Consider the following 12,489-nt stretch of genomic DNA (forward strand, 5'->3'; position numbering starts at 1 on the left):
GAGGCCTCCAGGTTGACACATCTCCAACGACCCAACCTCAGTGCAGAGGACTGCCCCACCGCCAGCAGACTCCCTGCTCGCAGCCCCCCGCCCCAAACAGGCTATGTCCTTGCCTCTGGCTACTGGTGGGCAGGGCCGGGGCAGAAGCCAGTGGTGGTACATGTGGGATAGAGGCAGCCCCTGGGAAGGGCTTGGGCAAGACCCCTCCCAGGCACCCCAAAGGGGACGGGTCGATGGTTTAGGTGCTGAATGAGTCTTCCGTGAACATCCAGGTGTGTGTGTGTCTTGCGGGAGGGGGTTGGCAAATGCTGTTTATGTGACCTGCAGGCCAAGACGGACAGACACCCAGAAGCCTGGACTCAGAGGCTGGGAGTTTGGGAGAGTGGGCACCAGTTCTAGAACAGAATGAGCTCCCAGCACCAAGCACGTGGGGTGATGGAGAGGTGGGCAGGGAGCTGGGCAGGGGCACGGGGAAGGGGGTGGGGCAGCCGTGGAGGCAGGCACGGGTTACCGGGGTCAGAGAAGGGAAGCTGCTCTGCATGCCCACCCCCGCCCCCGCCCAGAGAGAGGGCACCATGGGAACAGGTGTGGCCGAGGCAGGGGGCGCTGGAGAGACCCCGAGCTTAAGGAAGGTGAATCTCAGTAGCGTGAGAAGCTCCTCTAAGAAATGCAGGGAAAAGAGGGGACAGAGGGAATGGGGCCCAGGGGCATGACGGGGAGGTCACAGTTAGGGGATACGGGGTGGGGGGCAAACAGATGGGGTGGGGGGCAAACAGATCGGCTGTTGGGCAAGAACAGAGGCAGGGAGGAAGGGGAGGCAGAGAAAACAGTCCAGAGGAAGCAGAGGACAATGCTGAGACTCCTCTGTGTGTGGAATGCCTGGGGAAGACCAGAGACAGGTGTAGTCTGTCCTCCTGAGCCCAGGGGACAAGGCTGGCTAGAGGTGACCCAGACAGGCCCATAGTGAAGTATGCCCTGCACCCCAGCTCTTGAGAAAGGCCCTCACTTCCCACTGGCCTTGGGGACTGTGGGTCTGAGGCTCCAGGGGGTCCTGATGGCTCTGGGCCTCTGGGTGAGGGTGGCAGTAAGGAGAGAATCACAGGCCTGTGACCTGTCCCCAAGGCTCCAACAGCTACGTAGGCCCCAGGAGCCTCACGTGCTATGGCCCGCACCCTAAAGCTGCTTATCTCCCTGAGCTGAGCAGGGCCCCGGATCTAGGTCATTCTCCCCCTACACACACACTTCGCCCCCAGCACCCAAGCCCTCCAGGGCGAGAGGACGGGAGACTTGATAAGCTGGGCACAAGGCCGCCTGCTCCTCCACCTCCTCTCCAGTGGCTGGGGAGGCTTCTGGCCAAGGCTGGACACCGGGATCGGGGAGGCATGCCACCTCCCAAAAGAGTGGGCAGGGACCATGTGCCAGGAACTCCTGATAACAGAGCTAGCCCGGAGATAAGGGGCCGGGCCACCTCCCAGGAAGGGTGGGATGGGAGGCCTGGCCATCCTGAGGCCAAAAGGTGGGGGGATGGGGTCTGGGCACCGCCATGACACAGCCAGCCAGCTCAGAGTCGGCCCTGCTTCTTCTCCTTCTATATCCAGTTAACACAGCGGTCCTTGTAAGTGGGAAATCAGTTCTGTTCCTCCCTCCACTGGCTTTGCCCTACAACCAGAGTATCGTGCAAATTCCTAACGCCAGCCTATGAGACCCTCTGGGACCTGGCCCTGTGGGCTTCTCCCTTCCTCACCCCGCTGCAAACATGCTCGCCTCCCTGCCGTCCCTGCTACAGGACAAGATGTGTCCCCCTCAGGGCTTTGTACTTCCTGCTCCTTGGGCTTGGTCATCACCTGGCCACTTCCCTCCCATCAGCCAAGACTCCCTTCAGACGTCACTCCTCAGAGGGGCCTCCCCTGGCCACCTTGCCCACGCAGCTCCTGTCGCTCCCCACCACGTGGCCTAGCAGTACCTGGCGTTACCTGGTCTACTTTCTAGACTGCGTGTTTGCTGTTCATTGCCCCCATGGACCGGCAGCTCCCGGAGATCAGGAGCGCACCTGAATCCCCGGGCCTAGAACCTGCTGGATGCTCTGTGTCCAGCAGGATAGAGCAGGAGAGCTACACATGAGGGCCTGAGGTGCCTTCTCCAGCTCAGGAGAGGCCAGGTTGGCTAACACCAGCCTGGTGGCCATTGAATGAGACCCACTGGGGTCTCAGGGCAGGAAGACTCAGGCTGGGCTGAAGAAGCTGGGAGGCCAGAAGGTGCTGATGTCCTGGGATCAGCTCAGGTCCTTGGGAGGCACCCCCCCATTACCAGCCTCCACCCTCCCCTCACCTTAGGGACACATGCACCTCAGCCTGGGGTGGGCTGTAGGATTTTGTGCAAACCCCCCCACCCCCCCCCCGCCACTTCCCAGACCTGATCCTGGAGGACATGGGCTTCTGACTCCAGGCCCTTTGTCCCCCTCCCCTGCCCACTCTCCGGGACTCCCTGGATCACTGTGTTTCCCCCACCCCCCAGCTTAAATACTATCCCAGTTGAGCCCCATTCCATTCTGGTTTCCTATCACCCAGATGCTCTTCTAGGCGGTGGCCAGGGCTTGCCAGGGCATCTGCCCGGGTACTCTCAACCCGGGGAGCCCACCCCGCCCCAAGCCCTCTGGAGGGAGCTCCCAAGCCCACCCACCCTTAAGACCCGAGGGCTCCAGACCAGAACTCTCTCCTGGGGAGGAAGCCCCCCCGGGTGCCCCGTGCGCGGCGAGGACTCACCTGCACTCCGCAGCCGCCCTGAGAAAGCAGCCACTTCAGGCAGCAGAGGTGGCCGGTGGCGGCGGCGTCGTGGGCCGGCGTGGCGCCGTTGCGCGCGCTGGCCGCGGCGGGCAGACCGGCCTCCTCCACCAGGAAGCGCAGACAGTGCAGCTTGCCGGCGCGGGCCGCGTGGTGCACTGGCAGCGCGTCCAGCGGGTCGCGCAGCGAGGGCCCCAGCAGGCGGGCGGCGTGCAGGGACCTCAGCACGTCCAGGTCGCCCTGGCGCGCCGCCTGAAGCGTCTGCTCCAGGGCCATGGTGCCGCCCGCGGCGCCGCGACCCGGGCTCAGCGCGTCTCCCGGGGCGCCATGCGTCTGTCCTCGGGCACCGGGAGAGCCCGCGGCGCGACCGTCGGGGCCTGCGAGTGGGGAGGCGGAGCGGCTGCCGGCCCGGCCTCTGCCCCGCGCTGCCTCGTCCGCTCCACTCCGCTCCGCCTCCGCCGAGCTCTGGGGCTGGGGGCCCCCGCGGCGCCCAGCCTAAGCCTCGGGCCCGCCCCCCGCGCCGCCTCCGCCCGGCCCCGCCCGCCGCGGTCCGAGTCCCCCGCCCGCCCGCCGCAGCCGCGCCGAGGACCGGACTCCGGCGACAGAGGAGGTGCGCCCAGGGACTTCTCTCCAAATTTACCTCCGGTCAAAAAAGCAGCCCCCGGGACTTCCCTTGGTGGTCCAGTGGTCAAGAATCCGCGCTCCTAATGCATGGGGCGCGGGTTCGATCCCTACTCGGAGAACTAAGATCCCACAGGCCGCGCCCTGCAGCCAAAAAATTAAAAAAAAAAAAAAAAGTGGACCCCGATGATCAGAGCCGTCCAGGCGCTGGCGGGCAGAGCCCCCAGACGAACTGACTCATCGACCCAGTGCCAGTTCCTAGGCGCTGGGGACACGAGCCAGCAAACGATGACCACAGTTCCAGAGAGTGACAAGTGTGGTCAGAGCCGGAAAACGGGGACTTAGTAAGTTATAGGGGCTACGTGCGCAGTCGGGGAAAGGGGGAGGGCAAAGGCCGTGCGCTAAGAACAGGCCTAACAAGTCCCTCAGGGGTTCTGGGGCTCTGGGTCTATGCCCTGGCAGGTGGCATGGGTGCTGGGCCCTCAGCCCTCCTCGGTCCCTCCAGACCCCCAAGAACTGCCCACGTAGCCTCCCCGAGGCAGGGAGGGAGAGAAGGGAAAAAGGGCAGGGATGCCTAGTGGGCTCTGGTTTCCGGCTCTAGAGACCCTGGCCTCAGAGAGCGCCCAGAGCTGCCGCTGGGTGTCTGTCTGAGGCGGGGGAGTCAATCGTGAGCTTGAGGGCCCAGGGCTGCCGAATGGAGAGAGACGGGAAAGCAAGGGCTGGGGGGCAATGGGGAGGTGCGCCAGAGCAGTTGCCCGGAGAGCAGGGCCAGGACCCCTCCCCAAGGGGGCAGGATGGCCCTGGGAGGGCAGCAGGCCAGGAGAGCACACGTGCGCCAAACCACCCTGCCTGCTTGGCCGGAAGCCCTTCGTGGGAGCTGGAGGGAGGCACAGCAGGCTGGACAGGAGGAAGAACTGCTAGAAGATGGGGGCTGTGTAGCTGTGGGAGCACAGTCAGCACATCCTGTGCCCTTCCTCCCCGCCCTCCCCGTCACCCCCCACCTCCCCACTGAAGCCCCGTGAGGGCTCTGCACTGGGCTGTTTCACCCAGAGGGTAGCGGGGCAGGCACAGGATGGTGCTGGAGATGCCTTAGAGGGAAGCGGCTTCCAGGAACAGTGGGAATCCAAGTCCCTGGGACCAACACCAGGTGGCGCCATGTGCAATGGGCTCCAGCGCTCCATGGCACCCTCCTAAACTGGCGCCTCTGGGCCTGAGTGGCCAGGTGGGTTTCCAGCTACTTTCACCTCGCCAGACCCACCTCACTCCCCCATGGGACCTATGATGGCTGGGGTCTCGGACCCCTACCCAAGGGGACAAGGGGAGGGAGGAGTCTTATCCTGGCAGCCTCAGTGCTTTGACTGGCTCTTGGTGCCTGCCAGAGCTGCCCTCCTCTAGCCCACCGAGTGGAGCTGTACCCTGAGGCCTGCGAGTGGCAGGGGTGCTTTGATGACAAAGAGCTAAATGGCTTATCTTGAGGGCCCCTCCCTTGTGCTTCCTCCATGAAAAAAAAAAAAAATCCCTGCACTCCCATGTTGGCTCCCCTGCTCCTGGACACCCTCAACTATCACATGGTTTTGTCATTTTGGGGTCCAGATCAGGGTGATGTGCTGCTGCTATGGCATTGGGCAAGGCAGGAGAGACAACCCTGAGCCGCTCCCGCTGCTGATAGGGACATCTCCATAAAAGTCACATGTGAGCACTCATCCTTGCTGACCATCTTCTCAGACTCCTTTCTGAGGATGCCACTCAAAAGTCAGGCTGAGATCCAGGCCTTCTCTGTCCTCTCTGGGCTGCACTGGGTCCACGGGGTCCTGCTCAGCATCTCTAGCGAGCCCACGCCAGCAAGAACATATTTTTGGAAACCCTATTGCTTACCAGGCACCATGCCAGGCTTCACCTGCATATTTAGCCCCATAGTGATGCTATGAGAGAGGTACAACACTATACCCATTTTACAGCTGGGGAAACTGAGGCACAGGGAGTTTTTGTTTGTTTGTTTGTTTGTTTGTTTGTTTTTTAATTTGTTTGTTTGGTTTTGTTTATGGTTTCCTTTGCTGTGCAAAAGCTTTTAAGTTTAATCAGATCTCATTTGTTTATTTTTTGTTTTTATTTTCATTACTCTAGGAGGTGGATCAAAAAAATCTTGCTGTGCTTTATGTCAGAGGGTGTTCTGCTGATGTTTTCCTCTAAGAGTTTTATAGTATCCAGTCTTACATTTAGGTCTTTAATCCATTTTGAGTTTGTTTTTGTGTATGGTGTTAGAGAATGTTCTAATTTCATTCTTTTACATTGTTTGTTTGGTTTTATTTTTTAATGTATCTTGTCCACACTGGCACTCTGTCACTGTGGCAAATAGAAAGGGGCAAATTCAGGGGCTGACACTCACAGAGGCTGACCCTGCTGTGCCCTTCTTCCCTCTGCACCTGAAGTTCCCCCTGCCCAGAGCACCCCCAATGTCTCCCACCCTCCAGATGTCAGTTGAGGGGCTCCCTCCCCCACCAGGAGGCTTCCTCTCATTCTTCTGCTGGGATCAGGCCATCTGCCCACCTGTTATGTGGAAAACACCTGTTCAGACCTCTCCCCCCACCCAAGAGCAGGCACCCAGGTGGAGTGCGCCCCCACTGTACCCTAAGTGGTTCCAGCTTCCCTAAAACCTGCAACCCCATACTCCATCCACTCGGTTGTCTTACCTAAGTTCCCCTGGTTATAAACGACTCCTTCCTCCAGGTAACCAGCAAAACCCCCAGAATCCTTTGGTTGAAGGGAACAGCAATGGGAGAAGACAGGAGAGACTTAAAATCTGGGGTAACTGAAAATGCAGTCTGCTTCCCCACCCTCCAGGCTTCAAACGGTGGTCCACAGGCATGGAGGGGGATGTTCTAGGAAGAACCTTCCTCCCCAGGAGCTAGTTTCAGGGTATCTCAGCAAGGATGCAGAGGTTGGTGCAGGGGGGCCTGTCGGCACAGAGCTGAGTGAGCCAGTGTGTGTGGCCAGGGGTGGCATGTGGGGCATCAGTTAAGGATCCATGAAGTCCTTTTCTTGAGCCCCTAAAGAATAATTAATGAGGGAATTCTATGGTGGTTCAGTGGTTAGGACTCCGCACTTTCACTGCCAAGGGCAAGGGCTCAGTCCCTAGTTGGGGAACTAAGATCGCAAGCCAGGTGGTGCGGCCAAAAAAGAGAGAGAGAGAACAATTAATAACCTTGGAGGAGGCCGGCCCATAGGTACCCTGAGCTCAACGATTCAATTTGAGGAGACAGTGGCTCAGGCATGCCCAGGCCCTGCTCCGCTAGATGTGTTGACTTATTCTCATAGTTAGGACTGTTACGGGGGTTAATGGAAAGGAGGGCCAAAAGGCGCTTGACATACAGCATGTGCTCCATAAGGGGTGGCCAGTCAGGTACGGGTGGCGCGAGCTCCCACTCGACCGGATGCTCCGGGCCTCTTCCTGATGGGCGCGCTGGTCTTCTCAAGCCCTGCCTGGGGAGCACGCGGCCGGGGGGACTTAGGCGGAGCGTCGAAGGTGGGGCGCGGAGATGGGGTTTGCGCGGCGGAGGGGAGGGGCCCCGTCCAGCACCCAGGACAGCGCCGGTCGGCTCCTCCCTGTGGTTCCTCCTCCCGGCCCGGTTAGGTGGGTCTAGCCCGCCATCCGCCCGCGGGTCGGCCCGGCAGTCCGCCGTGCTGGCCGTTGCCCGGCCAGCCGGTTGACGGAGGGCAGCCCCGAGCAGATGGGCGGGGGACGCCCAGCCAGTGTGCGGCAGCACCGGCCACGCGGCGAGGAGGCGGGCCCGGAGGGAGGAGATGGGCAGCAAAGAGCTGGCACCCAGGACTGCCCCGCCCCGCCCGTCACGTGAGCTCCGCCTGTCCTGTAGGTGGGAGCCCGGAGCTGGAGCCAGTGAAATGAAAATGAGCTCCGGGCGCTCCTGGGTTGCCTCGTTTTCTCTGGGCCTCAGTTTCCCCGTTCAAAACCGAGGACAGGGGAACCAGGTGGTCCCCAACTCGCTGAGGGCCGGAGGATTCTCTGGAGCCACCGGGGCCCTAGTTCTGCCTGGCCAGTTTCCAGCCGTTAGAGCCGGAGCAAGTTGAGGTCTCTTTCCGGGCCTCAGTCTCCCCTTCCAGCCCCGCAGAACAACTGGTGGGGCGAGTCCCTCCCCATAGTAGAAATCCGAGTGGTAGCTCCCTGAGGCCCGGGACTTGGGGGTCCTGCCGCCGCTGGGTAACCTGCCCAAGCCCAGGGCGGGGCTCAGAGGAGGCGCTGATCCCGAATGAGGGAAGAAGGGCGGCGTTGGACAAGAAGGCACAAGGGCCTGGCGCCACCCGCTCGCCTCCTGCCCGAGGGTCAGGGCAGCGAGGGTTTCGATGGCGCCCACACACACCCCTGCAGGTGCTCTGGGAGGAGGGCGCCCCGGGCTCGCAGCAGATGGGACTCGAAGGCCTGGAGCAGGAACCCGGGGCCTCCGCTGTCCCCCCTTCCGCCCCAACCCCGCGCAGGAACAAAGGCGGAGGTGGGACCCACAGGCGGCCTGACTCCGCGGGGCGGGACGGGGCGGAGCGGGCGCGCTGCCTCCTTAAAGCCGGGCTGCGGGCGTGGCGCGCGCTCCACTAGCGCCCGCTCCGGCCGCGCAGCAGACCTCCCTGCGGGCCTCGGTCTGCGCTCGGTGTCTGGGCAGGCACAAGTCTCCCACGCGCGGGCCCCGCAGCGGCGCCGCTTTCCCGCCGAGCATGGGGCTGCCTCGGAGGGCAGGGGACCCGGCGGAGCTGCGCAAGGTAGGAGCCGGGGCCTGGCGTCTGGGGGCAGAGCGGCGGGGGCGGGGGCCTGGACGGCGACCCGCGTAACCGCGGCCTTCGCGCCCTCCTGCAGAGCCTGAAGCCACTACTGGAGAAGCGCCGCCGCGCGCGCATCAACGAGAGCCTGAGCCAGCTCAAGGGCCTCATCCTGTCGCTGCTGGGCAGGGAGGTGAGTGCCGGGGCGCTCGGGTACAGGCCGGGCGCACTGGGGCTGGGGGTAGGGGGTCCCGGGGCGCGGGGCGAGGAGGCCGGGCGGGCCGAGATGCCCTTGCCGGAGAAGCCGACGAGGGGACAACGCGCGGCGCCCAAGGCTGAGCCCGGGTAGGACAGGCTCGGTGGAGCCGACCCACCGCGGGCTACGGCAGGCCCGGCACCAGCTCCTGGGAGAGCGGTACTCACGGCAGCCTGCCGGAGGTCTGTCTTGTTTGTCCCTTTCTCTGTCCCTCTCCTTCGTGGCCGGGCGCAGAGCTCCCGCTTCTCGAAGCTGGAGAAAGCGGACATCCTGGAAATGACCGTGCGCTTCCTGCAGGAGCTGCCTGCGTCCTCCTGCCCGACAGCAGCGCCCAGTGAGTGACCCTGCCCCGCCCCGCCCCGGCCCGGCTCCACGCCCCGCGCCCCTCACTCCACCCCGCGCCTCACGCCGCTCTCCGTCCGCAGCGCCCTCCGACAGCTACCGCGAGGGCTACCGAGCCTGCCTGGCGCGCCTGGCCCGCGTGCTACCCGCCTGCCGCGTCCTGGAGCCCGCCGTGAGCGCTCGCCTGCTGGAGCACTTGCGCCGGAGGGCGGCCAGCGCCACCCCCGACGGCGGGCGCGCGGGGGACTCCTGCGGCCCGCCCGGGCCCTCCCCGCCGCCCGCGCCCTCACCACCTGCGCCTCCTCGGGACCCAGGCCTCTGGCGGCCCTGGTAGTCCCCTGGCCGGTCCACGGGACCCTGCTGACAGCGTGGGACCAGGAATGCTGGACAGACTGAGGAAGCTCTTGGTGGCGGCTCTTCTTCACACCACGAGGGACCAGACTGGTACCTACAACCTGGCCAGACCCGGATGTTTGTGAGCTGTGTGGCAGACTGACCTCCATGCGGGCTCAGGAAATAAGAGGAGAGGCCCACTCTCAGCCCCAACTTGGGGTGTCTGGGCTAGAGGTAGAGGGGCAGGTGGCTGCAGGGAGAAGAAAAAGCCTCCCACCCCAGTTGGTGGAAGGGTTCTAGAGCTGGGCCAGCCACTGCTGCCTGAGCAGCCCACACACCTGCCCCAGCGCTGGCACCAGCCCAAGGGCTGGGCCAGGAGCTCACCTGAGCCAGGTGCAGCAATCTGCTCTGACTGGTCACCACTCTCCCAACCCTGCTTGAACCTGCCTTCTCGCCAGCTCAGCTTGGTAACCTCTGGGCACACAGCAGCAATGGCCTGAGGGGCTCTGAAGGCTGGGGAGTCATGACCTCCACTCCTGGGCTCCCTGCCTAAAGCTTCCAATTATAGGGACAGGATGCAGCCAGGGCTCTGTGTCCCTGGGGGTGGGGGCTTCCTTAGGTAGTCTTGGGAAGGATTTATTTCCCCAAGCATTAAGTTAACACCTGTGTACCACACACCAGGCCAGGTGGTCTTGGGGTGTGAAGAAGGGGTGGGACAAGAATGAGGGTGCCCTGTGGCCTCAAGGAAGCTTGCCACCTTAAAGGGCCCAGGTCCAGCACAGAGCTGGTGCCAGTGTGAGGTGAGCAGGTCCCATGTCCTGGAGCAGCAGAAATTCAAGGGATGACACAGCAGGTTAAGGAACAGGAATCCCCTTTTCTCATTTTCTCTTTTGAACTGCTCTCTGCTACTGTCAGGACAGATAACTGGAAGCAACTTGTTCTTACGACTTTTCTTTCTTTCCCATGGAAGCCAGAGAGCCTTCAAAGGTCCAGTGGTGGTGGTGGGGTGCTGTGGATCCCAGCAGTGGGTGCCCAGGAGAAGGCCGGAGCATCTGTGGCCCACCCTCAGTCGTGTTCCCAGCATCTCGTGGGGATTCGCTGAGCATTTGTGGGAGGTTGCCAGTCCTCCCCCCAGTCCCCGGTCCAACAGCCTGTGCGAGGGACCAGGGCACTAGGGGCAAGAAGATAGAGCTGTTGGGGGGGGGGTCACTAAATTGAGCTATGCCACATAAACCCATGATGACCATGGCACTGATTCTGGTGGCAGGATGTGGGGAAGTGGTGGGCATTACTGAAGAAGTCAATGTGAAGACAGCAGGGTGAGCCCACAGCAAGGGGGGCTGTCCTACCACCTGTCTGGGCCCAGCTGGTTGGACTGCAAGCTCCTGCGGGGCAGGGCCGGGGCTGAGTGTACCGCCTTGTCCCCAAGGAACTCGGCATGTGGTGGGTCCTCAATAAACATCGTGAGCCAACGAATGGGTGATGTGACGGGCCCGCTCTACTGAACCCCGACAGACTGGTTGTTGCCTCAACGCCTAACCCCAGAGCCCTAATATCACTTTGAAAAGCTGCTGCCCCAGAGCATGAGCTCCGAGGGACAAATGTGGGGAAGGGTGTGGAGAGTAGGGAGGGCAGTTCCTTGGAACACAAGCCTGCTTTCCTGAGCTGCCAGGAGCGAGTGGAGGGGGCACATAACCCACAAGCCCACGCTCGCCACGAGAGTTCAAGTTTCCCCCTTGCGTCAAGGACTCCCATCCATCGGCACAAACTGGGCCGACTCCCTGTCCCTTTAAATAAGAGCTTTCAGTATGGGTTGAAATTCGGTAAAAACTGACCAACCAGAGGCCCCTCTCCTCCTTTCGACCACTGCTTGCTTCTGAGCCCCATCTGGGTCCCCAACTCTGTGACTCTCGTTGATCTGACCCCAATCAAGCCACAATACAAGCAGTCAGGGACGGGGCGTGTAGGTAGGCCAGTGACACACAGGGTCAGGCATTCTGGGGATCTGAGCTGGCGGCCAGCCAGGCCTTGGCAAGGAGCTGAGACATGCCTGGGTGGGTGAGGCTCTGGGCCTGAGGCAAGAAGCCAGTTTCCCAGCAGGGACGTGCAAGAGCTGCCTAGAAGGTCTCAGCTGGTCCTCTGAGTTGGGCTTGTGAAATAGGGACGCCCACATCCCTCCCCTACAGGGCCCCTGCAGGTGCCTCCCCCTGGCAGCTCCCCAGGTATTCCCAGAGCCCCGTCTCATGGCCAAAGGTGAGCCCAGGGCAGAGCGGGCTTCTGCGTGGGAGGGAAGCCGCCTCGCTCAGGGGCATTTAATGATCCTTATAAGGCTCACAGAGTGCCCAGTGAACAGCTCTTGTAATGTCCTCTCTGTTCTGGTCCCATGACTCAGTCTAACTCTGTCTGGTTATCATGCTTGGTTAGAGGCAAGGCTTCCATGTCTCATAAACCAGTGGGTGAAATCGTCCAATGACCTAAGCACAGTCAGGGCACTGAGCTGTCGGGGAGACTCAGGCTGGGGCCAGGCCCCACCTGTCCCCCGGCACCAGTTAATTTGGAGAGGGCAGATCTCGTTTCCATGAGGGTTGTCAGGGAGGACTCCTCTAATAAACATTTACAAATTACTGTGCTCTGCCTGTGAAGCCCAGACTCTGAGGATGAGTCTTTCGCTGGTTTATCTGGAATAGGATCAGAATGAACATAGCCTGCGGGGAACGCCTGGAAGAATCTGTGGCTTTGAAGAATCCTCGCCACCGTGCTTTGGGGTGACCACCCTGGAGACAGCGGCGGCACGTCCCCATCGTGCGCAGGCAGCCACCTCCTACTCCAAACGTCAATAAGCAGCCATATTTACTTTTTATTTATTTAAAAAAATTTTTTTTTTTGGCCTTGCCCCAAGGCATGTGGGATCTTAGTTCCCCGACCGGGGATCGAACCCGTGCCCCTTGCATTGGCAGTGCATAGTCTTAACCACTGGACCGCCAGGGAAGACTCCATATTTACTTTTTTTTTTTAATTAAAAAAATTTTTTTTAATTAATTAATTTTTGGCTGCGTTGGGTCTTCGTTGCTGCGTGTGGGCTTTCTCTAGTTGCGGCGAGCGGGGGCTACTCTTCGTTGCAGTGAGGGCTTCTCATTGCGGTGGCTTCTCTTGTTGCGGAGCACGGGCTCTAGGTGCGCAGGCTTCAGTAGTTGTTGCACACGGGCTCAGCAGCTGTGGCTCGTGGGCTCCAGAGTGCAGGCTCAGTAGTTGTGGCACACGGGCTTAGCTGCTCCATGGCACGTGGGATCTTCCCGGACCAGGGCTCGAACCCGTGTCCCCTGCATTGGCAGGCGGATTCTTAACCACTGAGCCACCAGGGAAGTCCCCCATATTTACTTTTTAAAAACACAC

At 61.5% G+C, this 12,489-nt stretch overlaps 2 protein-coding genes and 1 long non-coding RNA gene across 5 annotated transcripts in view; 1 reads left to right on the top strand and 2 right to left on the bottom strand.

The window, feature by feature from the left end:
* ESPN (espin) overlaps window positions 1-3,056 on the bottom strand; it is a 30,736-nt gene extending 27,680 nt beyond the window's left edge. For all 3 annotated transcript variants that reach the window (XM_061187149.1, XM_061187150.1, XM_061187148.1), the window contains exon 1: window positions 2,763-3,056. In XM_061187149.1, the coding sequence (XP_061043132.1) occupies window positions 2,763-3,056 (294 nt within the window). The remainder of the gene's footprint in view (window positions 1-2,762) is intronic.
* Window positions 3,057-5,905: 2,849 nt separating this feature from the next.
* On the bottom strand, window positions 5,906-8,634 carry LOC133088989 (uncharacterized). The gene is made up of 4 exons (XR_009700568.1): window positions 8,589-8,634; window positions 6,771-6,881; window positions 6,092-6,152; window positions 5,906-5,948 (listed from the first exon to the last, which is right to left on the bottom strand). It is a non-coding gene; the product is annotated as an uncharacterized LOC133088989 (long non-coding RNA).
* On the top strand, window positions 7,975-11,078 carry HES2 (hes family bHLH transcription factor 2). The gene is made up of 4 exons (XM_061187151.1): window positions 7,975-8,168; window positions 8,263-8,358; window positions 8,656-8,755; window positions 8,847-11,078. The coding sequence occupies exons 1-4, from the start codon at window positions 8,124-8,126 to the stop codon at window positions 9,095-9,097; spliced, it is 492 nt and encodes a 163-aa protein (XP_061043134.1). The 5' UTR covers window positions 7,975-8,123; the 3' UTR covers window positions 9,098-11,078.
* Window positions 11,079-12,489: the final 1,411 nt, after the last annotated feature.

The sequence above is a fragment of the Eubalaena glacialis genome, chromosome 3, assembly GCF_028564815.1.
Source record: "Eubalaena glacialis isolate mEubGla1 chromosome 3, mEubGla1.1.hap2.+ XY, whole genome shotgun sequence".
Taxonomy (NCBI): domain Eukaryota; kingdom Metazoa; phylum Chordata; class Mammalia; order Artiodactyla; family Balaenidae; genus Eubalaena; species Eubalaena glacialis.

Excerpts from the sequence above, each read along its gene's own strand:
- HES2 (XM_061187151.1), top strand. The coding sequence starts at position 8,124 with ATGGGGCTGCCTCGGAGGGCAGGGGACCCGGCGGAGCTGCGCAAG. Across the intron at positions 8,169-8,262 it reads ACCCGGCGGAGCTGCGCAAG|AGCCTGAAGCCACTACTGGA; the intron begins GTAGGAGCCGGG and ends GCCCTCCTGCAG. Across the intron at positions 8,359-8,655 it reads TGTCGCTGCTGGGCAGGGAG|AGCTCCCGCTTCTCGAAGCT; the intron begins GTGAGTGCCGGG and ends GGCCGGGCGCAG.